Source organism: Hypomesus nipponensis, chromosome 6, assembly GCF_054491055.1.
Source record: "Hypomesus nipponensis isolate SF chromosome 6, ASM5449105v1, whole genome shotgun sequence".
Lineage (NCBI taxonomy): Eukaryota > Metazoa > Chordata > Actinopteri > Osmeriformes > Osmeridae > Hypomesus > Hypomesus nipponensis.
This window is the reverse complement of record NC_140366.1, coordinates 5,200,028-5,212,624: the sequence shown is the minus strand read 5'-3', so window position 1 is coordinate 5,212,624 and position 12,597 is coordinate 5,200,028. Positions and strand designations below refer to the sequence as shown.

General features: G+C 43.8%; 1 protein-coding gene across 1 annotated transcript; it reads left to right on the top strand.

Annotated features, from left to right (window-relative positions):
* Positions 1–956: 956 nt before the first annotated feature.
* flvcr1 (FLVCR choline and heme transporter 1) lies at positions 957–11,911 on the top strand. The gene is made up of 10 exons (XM_084699429.1): positions 957–1,895; positions 2,274–2,418; positions 3,785–3,925; positions 4,360–4,427; positions 5,178–5,281; positions 5,561–5,671; positions 6,735–6,840; positions 7,058–7,169; positions 7,402–7,469; positions 9,092–11,911. Exons 1-10 carry the CDS (start codon positions 1,224–1,226, stop codon positions 9,179–9,181), a joined length of 1,617 nt encoding a protein of 538 aa, XP_084555555.1. The 5' UTR covers positions 957–1,223; the 3' UTR covers positions 9,182–11,911.
* The last annotated feature ends 686 nt before the right edge of the window (positions 11,912–12,597 follow it).

Sequence of the window (12,597 nt, the reverse complement as noted above, 5' to 3'; positions counted from 1 at the left end):
CACCACGTAGCCTAATTTGAACGAGCCGAGGAGTAAGGGGGGTCGGTTATCGGCACAGCACCGGTTTGGCCGCTTGGGCAAATGGAATAGAGAAATACCATGAATATGTCCACCAGTCATAGTCATAGACCCCACTTGGGTCAGTCAATTACAATTTCAATGTGGTCAAAATAATAATGTCATTATTATGTAAGTGTTGAGACAATAAAATTAGACATAGGGCCTAAGCCTAGGTCAACATTGTCAATTCTGGATCCTGATTTAACCCAAGCCACACACCGAAAGTAGTGCTACAATAAAAGACAACAAGTAGAAGGTGCAGGAACGTGTGTTTTATTTCCTAATCGGCCCCTCATACTAGAGTGATTGTAACCGACCAAGGAGATTAGGATTACGGACAGATAGGCTAATTCCATGGCTCCTTGACGCCTTCTTTTCGTGGAACTGGTCTGTGATAGGCTACACATCCCAGAACGACTAACTACTAAAACTAGGCTACTTATTTAGCCTAAGTCAGGGAAGTGTTCATTAATACAAATATATGTTAAATTAGCTATGTTTTCCAATGAGAAGTTAATAAACTGCTTTGGTGAAGTGACTCGTCATGTCAGTTTGCAGTAGCCTAAACTAAATATTTTTTTTAGATACTTTACTGAATGCATCTCTGCAGAACAGTTTGGGGGTACCGGTGTCCTATAATTTTGCTACCGATCATAAAGTAGGTACCGCCCTGGCGCATAGCAATGTTAAGGTTATGATTAGGGTAGCAAAATCGGATAAGGGAGAAATATTTTGATGCTATGAATTCGGTGGTGTTTAAATTTAAATATTAAGTTGGCCATTCAATGCCTTTTAACATTCGAAATATGTCACTGATTTGTTTCCATACACTACGATCTGATTGGTCGGCATCATCACAGTGCCACCAGCGTGTGAGCGGTAGTAGGCTAGCCCTACCCTGCCCCTCATGCATCCGAGGCACTGAGGCAGGGAAGCAGGCGGTACACCCACTCAACGAACAGATCATGAAACTGACGAATAGATCTGACAAGAATCAGCCCATTGATAGATAACACTTGTATTTTAAATTGGAGAAATACATATTTCAGTCATGTCAATTGTATCTTGTATGGTCTAGCTAGCCTACTTTACTTATAACGTAGACTACTTCCTCAATCGGCTACGCTGTTATTCGGAATCGGCGTCGGCGCAGCATCACCATCATGGTGGCTGGGGAACTCGTTCAAGAGCATCTGCGCTGTGACAACGCACCTGACGAAATATACATCGTTTGCAAGGCGCCGGTGCTCAACGGAGGAGCCGCTGACTGTGAACAATATCCTGAAATATTGAATGGAGCCGCGAGTCTTTACGGACTAGACTCGAAAGCGCTCGAACAGGAGATCCCCCCTGATGAGAAAGGGGCGATGCTTCCCGGCGAGGAGAAATGCCTCGAAACAAAGCTTTACTCAAGGCGATTCGCTGTCCTGGCCGTTTTCAGTCTTTACTCGCTCGTCAATGCGTTTCAGTGGATACAGTACAGCATCATCTCAAACATATTCACCAACTTTTACGGCGTGACCAGCGACAAAATCGACTTGTTGTCCATCGTCTACATGGTGACCTACGTCCCTCTTATTTTCCCCGCTTCGTGGCTTCTGGATAAGAAGGGGCTTAAACTCACGGCTCTAATCGGCGCAGGGCTGAACTGCATCGGAGCGTGGCTGAAGTGCGCCAGCGTTCGCCCTGACCTATTTGGTGTCACGATGACGGCACAGATCATCTGCTCCGTGGCACAGGTGTTCATCCTCGGGCTGCCTTCGAGGATTGCCTCGGTGTGGTTCGGGCCGAAAGAGGTGTCCACAGCGTGCGCCACGGCAGTGCTCGGTAACCAGGTGGGCAGGCTAATTAGCAATGGGAAAGCATACGGTTTCAGTCTTTCTATGGTTCAATCTCTTGTCTGTACTAAAGGTATTGTGTTATAGCCTACTAAAACTGTACTTTGTATAGCCTACTATGTTTAATATTTTGTACTTTATTTAGTAAAACAACAAAGGCCATTCAGTGCAAGTTATTTCTACTTTGCATGTATACAAACGCAGAAAAGAATCAACAGCAGTACTACCACACAAACTGAGTCGTTACAATAATTTATTTGACCTATCTGCAAGGCTCGGAGTTAGATCTGTGTACAACCAAATAACAACTTGACACTGCAAAATGGGGCCATATTTGTTGTCCTGTACTGATTGTTGTTGCTTGTTGTGTTGCAGTTGGGGACGGCCATTGGGTTTCTGCTCCCCCCTGTCCTGGTACCCAACACAGCGGACAACTTAGAGCTGATGGGTCACAACATCAGCATCATGTTCTATGGTACCGCAGCTGTCTCTACCCTGCTTTTCATACTGACGGTCATAGGTAAGCAGGGCATCAAGCTTTTCCACTGAGGTCTTTTTGGCTGTGTCAGAACTTTAGTCAGAGATACAGATGACTGAGACTGGAATAGCAGGTCAAATGGGCTGCTCATTCCAGGCCCTATACATTGAAAATGACTTCATAATGAGTGAATCGGTCACTGACCTATGGTTCATTGACCTATGGTTAACGTCCAAAGTGCTAGGACAGTGTTCTGTCTTTAATCTTTTTCAGCAAGGGTTATAGTGTTACATGATTAGCGTCTAGGCGTTCCTTTCAGATTGTTTTAGGTGAGGAGAGCCGTGTCTTACATGGACCAGTTGTGTTCATCAAGCCAGACTTCTCCCCATAGTAGTTGAATGTAGTCTCTCTCACTCTGTATTTGTGCGGACTGCGGACATGTTGGCATGTGGACATATGAATACACTGTAACTGTGCTTTTTGACAGTACAGTTGTGATTTAAGTTCTATAGACACAGCCAGCCACAGCACTCAGCTTGTATACAATATGCTCTATATAAATACGAACCATGCCTGTGTAGGTAAGGGAGACGGTGTGATGGGTGTGTATGTGTATAGAAGAGAGAGAGAGAGAGAGAGAGAGAGAGAGAGAGAGAGAGAGAGAGAGAGAGAGAGACCGTGGTGTCATAAACACAGCGCTCGTGAAATGGTGAAGGGGAACACGTGACCTGTTCGCAGAAGACGCATTCTCCTGTAAACCACAAAGTGACCCGAAAACATGTCCGCGGTGTTCCCATGTGTTTAGGTTCATCACAATCACTAGATCTGCTAGTGCCTTATCTATCATTCATATATTCTAGTCTTATTATCCATTACTATCAATCTTTTCTGACTGTAACCTACTGTGTTCTGATGACAGTCATGTGCCTGATGTAGTATCCGCCTACCTATAATAACTAACATGTATGCCGTCTTTGTTTTTGTGTATTTACTATAAACACCGTCCTCTGACTTTCATGTCTCAGAGAGACTTTGCCAGTACCACTGTGTCGGAACTGGGGGATTTTGATGTTGAGTTTCTCTCCAGTCTGCAGATTGCTTATTACTTGTAAACCCAGAACACCGAGCAGTCGCGCCCTTCCAGAATCAAATCAAAATGATTTGTATAGCCTTTTTTTTACAATCAATGTCACATACGCCCATAGAACTGCCCCTCAACCAACCTTAACCTGCAAGGAAGACGAAAGGAAAAGCTTGAAAAAAACTCATTACAGAAAAAAATGGAAGAAACCATGGGAGGAAACAATTCAGCCCTCCAGAGATTGGAGGAGAGACGGATGAAACTTGCCTTCACCCATGCCATGACGCTGCCTCTGTGTGCCTCCCCCCCCCCTCCCCCCCCCTCCAGTGATGAAGGACCACCCCCCCCTACCCCCCAGCCATGCCCAGGCGGTGTTGCCCGACGGCCCCCCCGAGGACTACTCCTACAAACGCTCCATAGTCAACCTGTTCAGGAACAAGGCCTTCATCCTGCTCCTCATCAGCTACGGTAAGACCAGACTGGACGGACAGCTCCAGCTGTTTCCCCTTTGACAATAACTTTCTGATGTCAATAAGTACATTGAAAATGGAATTGAAGATTTAAAGACTTAATTATCATTGTATAGCTTTGCATACAACACAACTAGGAGCGCTTAGTTGGCACATTATACAAAGAAACAGCATAAAAACTAAAGTCCTACATAATAAATAATATGAAACTATTAAATGTCATCAATAATAATAACAATAAAACCTTATTTTCTATAGCACCTTCAAAAGTTGCATCTCAAAGCGTTTTACAACGTAAATGAAAAGACAACGAACATACAACAAGACAGAACACACAATAGTAACAAAATGTTTCTATAACAATTTGTCAAATGTGTTTCTCGCGGTGGGGCTTCATGGTTGTTGTTGGTTTTGGTCATCCTCTCTCTGCAGGCATCATGACGGGCTCCTTCTACTCTGTCTCCACCCTGCTCAATCAGATGATCATGTCCTGCTACGAGGTGTGAGATGCAAACCTGATCTGTTTAAACAGATATGGAAGGATATTGCCTGCGAATGTTTTAACTATGTACATACACCAGGGCAGGCTGAGGCTGAGGACGTGGGTTACAAGAACACGTCTGAGGGAGATAGGGCAACGGCTAGAGCACGAGAGAGGGAGACGATGCCAGCAGTGTTTAAATAAGAGTTCAAATCCTGCCTGGATGCGAGTCTTTTGTCTGGTCGGTCGTCATTAGCCAGCGTTCACGCATGCCTGCTACCCAGACTAGGAATGGGAGCGATAACTACTTTGGCAGACTGGGATAACTCTCTCTCTCTCGCTCTTTGTGTTCAAATGTCAGATGAACAAGTCTTAACTGTCCTCTCCCATCAGTCTGCCTGTAAATCCTCAGCAGTAGAAACACACGCACACACACACACATTTCACACATCAGGAGTAACATTTTTTTACTGCACAATCCCATTGACGTTAATTCAGTTAGAGGAAGCTTTTGTCCAAAGCTCCTAAACAAACAGTGCATATAGTCAGTGCAGTAGTGAATCAAAGTTAGGACATTTTGAGTGTTTTACTAGACACAATACCTTAACAGCATCTCAGAAACAATACGGTGTCACGTTGCAGATGCAGTCTGTGTTACAGGACAGCTGGGGCTGGGCTTGTTACACCCGCTAAAGAAATATTCGGTCCCCATGGAAACCCTGTCAATCCTAACAAACCTCTCTCTGCTCTACGCCCCTCCCGAACCCAGAACCAGGAACTCAATGCAGGCAGGATCGGACTGACCCTGGTGGTGGCTGGCATCGTGGGCTCCATCATCTGTGGTCTATGGCTGGACTACAGCAAGGCATTCAAGTAAGGGCCAATCACACACACACACACACACACTGTGTATCTTCAGGTGCAGCGTCATGTTCTAAAGCCGACGTGGTATGACACAGTCATCTGGAGCAACCCAGAGGCCCATCCACGTATTACACGGCCAAGCCGACTTGGCAGTATTACCCTACGTGTTTCACTATCGTTTCATAACACTGCCCAGTCTATGTTCTGCCCTAACCACTCGCGCCTGTGTGTGTGTGTTTCCGCATGTGTGTGTGTGTGTGTTCCGTTCCTGTGTGTGTGTGTATCCAGGATGACCACTCTGCTAGTGTACGTGTTCTCCTTCTTGGGCATGTTGGTTTTCACCTTCACTCTCGACCTCAACAACATCTACATAGTGTTTGTCAACGCCGGCGTGCTGGGGTGAGTAAGATCACACACACATCCACTAAGGTTTTCCTTAGCAATGTTGTGTAAAATAAATAAATGCATAAATAGTCATATCTTATTATTATATGAATGAATTCATGTTTCATTAATGAATAAATGAATACATTAATTAAATAAATGTATTATTATAAAACTGAATCTGAGGTCTGGGGACCTCGGAAACCGATGGAGTGCTTACTCCGGGTAGAGTTCTTACCCAAAGTGAAGGAGTTCAGGTACCTCGGGGTCTTGTTCGCGAGTGAGGGGAGAATTGAGCGGTAGGTTGGCTGGAGAATCGGGGCAGCGGGGGCAGTATTGCATTCGCTCTATCACACCGTTGTCACAAAAAGAGAGCTGAACCGGAAGTCAAAGCTCTCGATCTACCGGTCCATTTTCATTCCTACCCTCACCTATGGTCATGAAGGCTGGGTCATGACCGAAAGAAGTCGCGAGTACAAGCGGCCAAAATGGGTTTCCGCATGAGGGTGGCTGGCGTCTCCCTTAGAGATAGGGTGAGGAGCTCAGTCATCCGTGAGGAGCTTGGAGTAGAGCCGCTGCTCCTTTGCTTCCAAAGGAGCCAGTTGTGGTGGTTTGGGCACCTGGTAAGGATGCCCCCTGGGCGCGTCCAGCTTGGAGGAGGCCTCGGGGAAGACCCAGGACTAGGTGGAGAGATTATATCTCCACACTGGCCTGGAACGCCTCGGGGTCCCTCAGTCGAAGCTGGTTAATGTGGCTCAGGATAGAGAAGTTTGGGGCCCCCTTCTGGAGTTGCTGCCCTCGCAACCCAACTCCGGGTAAGCAGTTGCTGATGGATGGATGGATAAATGAATTAACTCGTATATCATTTAGAATTTTGCTAACATTTTTTAAGCACCTACTGCAAATCTTTTGGGATGGCTTGAATAGGTAAGGAGCCAAGTTAGCTTTGAGAATGGAAACTTCAGAGACAGGCCCAAGATTGCTGAAAGCAAATGGAACGCCATGTCAGTTGACAAACATTGCATTGATCTGGAAACTACAAAACACCCATTTACCGTCCATCCATGTTCCTTCTCAGGTTCTTCATGACAGGCTACCTGCCTCTCGGGTTCGAGTTTGGGGTGGAGATCACCTACCCCGAATCTGAGGGCACCTCCTCCGGTCTGCTCAACGCCTTCGCACAGGTACAGCGTGAAAGAGGATGAGGACAATTGTTATTAATAGCGATGATCCAATTTATCACTCACATTTAAACTCATTGAATTATAATTGGTTAATCTCTGTCACTGTTTGTGACACTGTTCTTACAAATAATTGTATACATTTGAATGTGTACACACCACGCCAAAGGAGCCGCTCTACCCACACGTTTTGTGACTGGTTGTCTTCCCTGTCTGGCAGGTGTTTGGGATTATTTTCACTCTGATCCAGGGGAGGCTCACCACAGATTATAATCCCCTGTATGGGAACCTCTTCCTGTGTGCGTGGATGTTACTGGGAATATTTCTCACAGGTAAACTGTTTTTTCTTATAGGAGAGAGAGAGAGACTATATTTGATTGGAAACACTCCTCGTAGGTTAGGCATGTGTATGTGAGAGAGAGTCAGAAAAGAAGGACGGTAATATACCGTACTGTGCAGAAGTCTTGGGCACCCACAATGTTTAAAATGAAGATTGTTTTGTAGATGAATTTGTTTGTCTTCTGTCTGTTCCGTCACCACTGTATCTCTTTCCTGTCTTCTCAGCCTTAATCAAATCCGAGCTGAAACGAAACAACGTCAACATGGGGGTCGAAACCAAAGGCATCACGGCGGTACGTCACATGACCCCTCTCTCTTCCTTCAAGTCGTGCGTCCCACTCACCCCCGAGCACTGACCTCGGTTAATTATACACCCCACCCCACACACGCACACACACACGACTCAATAGAGGCTGTTCAGTTCCAGATCACTTTAATCACCTGGCACATGACCATGTCACCAGGCACCTGGGGTCTCATTTATAAAACTGTGCGTAGGATTCTTACTAAAAGTGTACGTACGCCCAAAAGCCTAAAATGGCGTACGCACACAAAAATTCAGAATTATAAAACCGTGCGTACGCACACCTGTACGCAATGTTCCCTTTATAAATCACAGATTACCCACAAGTGTGCGTACGTGAATCAGCATTGTACCCCGCCCTGAACACGCCCATTCTCAACCATAAATAGTCAATGCAAAGCACCTCATGAATGCTAATCTAGTATCTCATCATGACCCTGGCATACGATTGTTCTTTACGGTGAATCATAGCGCTTGACAACTTCTCAGACACTGTAAGCCTATTGGTGGAGCCCGAAAACTCAGAAAATGTGGTGGCCGGTAGATCACCAATTTAAAAAAACTGTGCGAGTGGCGTCAACTGTGGCAGTGATACTGCGAGTCGAGATACAATTTGAAAACAAAAGCGTTTTGTTATGAACAGTCATCTATTAAAGTCTGGACTGATAACGAGGACGTAGAGTGTAGCGATTGCACAGGAGCTTGACGACTGTATTTCCAGTTTTTGACATATGAGGATATTTGCACAGTGACAGTATTAAATAAATATATTTAGTTATTCACTGTGTTCTGCAGTTATCTAAAGGTAGGATATGTGATGTTATCCTATATTCCATGCAGTCGGGGAATCTCCCCCTCCTGAACTCCCGTAGTGGACAATCTGATGGTGAGGAAGCGCTGAATTTATATTTAAAATTTGAGTTGGATTGTACAAGGTGTTTATGGAACAAGAATCACTCAGTACAAGCGGAAATAACACTGCTGGATGTAATCTTCATGATAATCATGAAATTGAATGAAGAAAACGTGTGTGAGGAAAACAAAATATATAAATATTACGAGAAATGTTCTTCCCACATTCAGTTTCTGCAGTCTGACTACAGTACGGTCATCTGCGTCGCCAATTCCAACTGTTTTCAAAATGTGCGTAGGCCTACGGGAGGGTCAGAGTTTGCGTGGAGGACCGCACATTCTCCCGTCAAGTTTGCTTTTTATAAATCACAACCTTTGCATGGAAAGTGGCGTACGCACATTTTCAGCCCCGTTTTGTGCGTACGCAAGCTTTATAAATGAGACCCCTGGCCATTTAAAACCTCACATCCAGCCACAGTTGGCCTATACTTTAGCAGTGAGGAGTAACGGTTGTTCAGTGTGCTCTGTAGCTCTGGTTATCCCAGAGCGGGGGTGGCAGCAAGAAGTGGTTAAATACCTCCTCCGGGGCGCTAAGATACTCTTCCCCATGGCTATGCAAGTATAATCAGGCTGTGATACATCACCCTGATGGTGGAAAGAGCTGCTCTCCTTGGTGGGAGGGGGTAGAGGTGTTGACAGCCAGGCGAGTTTCCTGGGGTTGGGGTCTGGTTGAAGCCAGTCTTGTCTCCTATGCTCCAGGTTCCTACTGAGTGCCCTTCCGACGAAACGACCCCGAACGGCGCCATGATGAAGCCCTCTGTAAGCTTCTCTCACGAGACCTCACTGTAACCGCGACAACGGGATGGATATGGGATTCTACGCGTCAACGTTTTCCAGAGCGAACCGGAGGAACTTTTTCAGTCAGGCCCCCGTTTTCTGGTTCTTTCTAGAGCGATATGCCTCCCGCTCTCCCTGTCTCCTGCCTCTCACGCCCTACAGAACCACTGCTCTATGGTCTTACCCTTTAGTCATTACCACAACGACCATACTCCCTAGACTGTACTCACTAGCCTCTTATTCCCTAGGCCAGGAGTTTTCAAACTTTATAATCTGCGTAACACATCAAATTAATATAGTCCACCACTTACCCCCATCTGATAGTCATAATATAGTGTTTATGTATATATGGTACAATAACGTGATGAAAACAACAATACAATGACCTTTTTGAAACATTTAATGTAACTGCACTGCTCTTTTGCTGACCCCTATGTGCTCCATCCTTTGCGAATGTACCTGTCTGTAGCCAACGATGCATATTTGTACTCTTAAACTCTGAAAACTGGGTACAAACACACAGGAGGAGGGATTAGACATCCACTAAGTCTGCCTCCCCAGTTGTTACCTAACATATTTAAATATGGCTTTTGTTAAAAACAGGGCTAATTTAATATGTAAATTAGCCATGTGTGCACTGAACATTGGTAGTCAGCACGCAATTGAAACTATCATCAACGCATCAGAAGTTTGAGGAAAAAAGAGATATTAAACATTTATTAGATTGCCAAATTATAGTAAATACAAGCATTGTGCGCCATTACAGATTTGTTCTTGCCTACCCAAGTTTGAAAACCTGTGCCCTAGGCCTATTACTTAGCCCTGTATTGCCCTAGCCTTACTTTCCAGCACCTTACTCTCTAGCCTCTTCTCTCTAGCCTCTACTCCCTAGAGTCTAATCTCTAAATTCTACTCCCTACTCCATAGACTCTACCCTCTAAACTCTACTCCCTACACTCTACTTCTTACACTACTCCATAGTCTCTACTACCTAGACTCTACTCCCTATACTCTACTTCTTACACTCTACTCCCTAGACTCTACTCCCTAAATTCGACTCCCTACTCTCTACTTCCTAGACTCTACTCCCTAAACTCTACTCCCTAGACCCTATTCCTCAGACTCAACTCCATTTACTCTTTTATACTTACTGTATAATGTCCTGCTGGCTGTTTCTGCAATCCAAGTCATTTTCCATTTTACTGTGGCTGTATGTGTGTAAATAATGAGAATACCTGCTGTACATTACAGTCCTGTACAGTACAATGTATGAGGTTTGGGTTAGTGGTGTTACTACTATACTATACTACATGAAATGCTGTGTTCACATGTTTTGCCATTGTCCAGTACAATTGAACAGTATTCATTATGCTGCTGGCAGAGTGAGACCTCTGCCTCACCAAATAGCTCACAGTTCGCCAACTTAGGGTTAGAGCACACAAACATGCACAAACAACATTCATGTTTTCTACTCAATGCACGCTGTTTGAATGTGAAACTGTGTCAAGTGTGGCACACTGTGAGAAAAAGACTGCACCTTTGAATTATTAAAGGGACAGTTCACCCCCAAATCAGAAATATATGTTTTTATATATACTTACCTGTAGTGCTATTTATCGATCTAGATTGTTTGCGTGCGAGTTGCCGAGTTTTGGATTTGGAGGTATTGACCGTGGAGATGCCTGCCTTGTCGGATATAATGGAACTAGATTGGGCTAGTCTTGGGTGCTCAAAGTGCCCCAAAAAATACATATAATAACTAGTACTACAGGTTTGAGGGAAAAGCTGTATTTTACATTTTTGGGTGAACTGTCCCTTTGAGACGACTCCATCTGTCGCTGTCTAAATTCTAACATCAGTGTCGCTGAGTGGTTATTTGTGGAACTGCACGACATAGGGAATGAAGCACAACCGGGAATAAATAAAATGGAAATAATATGGTTTAAAACCTAAGCACATAGCCAAACTTAAAAAATGTGAGGGATGAACGCTTTTTGTGGAGTTTACAAAGCATCTCAAACATGTTCTCTGGATTCCCATCACCTGTGAAAACGTGATGTGGACTATGCAGTTTTAATCACCCACGTTGTATCGTTTTCTTGGTAATTGAGAGCTCCGTCATTGGATTTGCTACTGGCATCAAAGTTATTTTTATTTATTTATTAAAATATTGATGGATTCTGAATTTCAGTATAGCATCATTTTGTAAAATTTTTTTTAACACAAAAAAAGATATCCATTAACTAATGCATTTCTATTTTGTCTGAAGGAAGAACTATGGCTAACATTTGTGTTGATAACATTATGTTAGCCTACTGCTTTTTATACTTGTACGCTGCTGTGCTCAACGAGGTGCTCAGATATGGGAAACAAATGTTGGTGCAAAACATGTTACTTCGAAACCACAGTTTTTACCGCATGAAGACTAATTGGCTGGTTTGGAAATCTGCTGTTGCACATGATTTAATGTCCTACTCTGTAAACAAAGTTTTTTTATTTAATAAAGCGGGTTATAGTTCCAGTGGGCAACTAGTTGTCAGCAGAGACTTTAAAACAACGTCTATGTGTATAACATACGATTTGGAATGGAGATGCAGTATGGCTATTTGACCTACACTGGGTACAGTCAGGGTTGGGAGGATTACTTAAAAAATGTAATCCGATACAATGACAGATTACCTGTTAAAAATTGTAATCAGTAACCTAATCCAAGTATCACAATATTAAAGTAATGTAACCTGATTACTTTCCGTTACTTTTGGATTAATTCAATGCACAGCCAGAGCGGATACCATGGGAGATTGCCTATAGTGTTAGATTTACAGCTTCAAATTGAAATTGGAGACGATATTATGAGTTAGGACACGTTTCTTAATATGTGTTGTCAATATTGTCAATTAGAAGTCTAAACTTTTTACTTACGAAGAATTTGTTTGTGGGAGTGATTTCCCTCCTGTTGTGTTCCGGTCAAAAGTGACCGATTTACTAGTTTTCTACCTGAAAAAATTGAGTTAATTTATTCTGATAGCCATAAGGTTCCATGACTTTGTCCACACAGGGTAACTAAACAGCCCCCCAAAATATTTTGGAATTTCATAAAAATGTTGATGTTTTATTTAACTTTTGCACACCTGTGGTGTTCCCGGTCAAATGACCGGTCATTCCAAAAATGTGTAAGACAAAGATTTTTTTTATAACATTTTGTTCAGGCACACACTCATACAACAAATGGACACACTTAACCTCCCAGACCCAACATGCACGTGTGTTTGAGTACACATATGCACACACATACAGACACACACACAATATGATCCAGACGAAGAGACAACCGATGTTGAAAAATCTAGTGATGAGGAAGAAGGCCCTGCTAAGGTTGTTGTGACATTCCTGTCCAAGGATGGGAGTTTGTGGTTTGTTCTTAATCA

Excerpts from the sequence above, each read along its gene's own strand:
- flvcr1 (XM_084699429.1), top strand. The coding sequence starts at position 1,224 with ATGGTGGCTGGGGAACTCGTTCAAGAGCATCTGCGCTGTGACAACGCA. Across the intron at positions 5,672-6,734 it reads GTCAACGCCGGCGTGCTGGG|GTTCTTCATGACAGGCTACC; the intron begins GTGAGTAAGATC and ends GTTCCTTCTCAG. Across the intron at positions 7,470-9,091 it reads AAACCAAAGGCATCACGGCG|GTTCCTACTGAGTGCCCTTC; the intron begins GTACGTCACATG and ends CCTATGCTCCAG.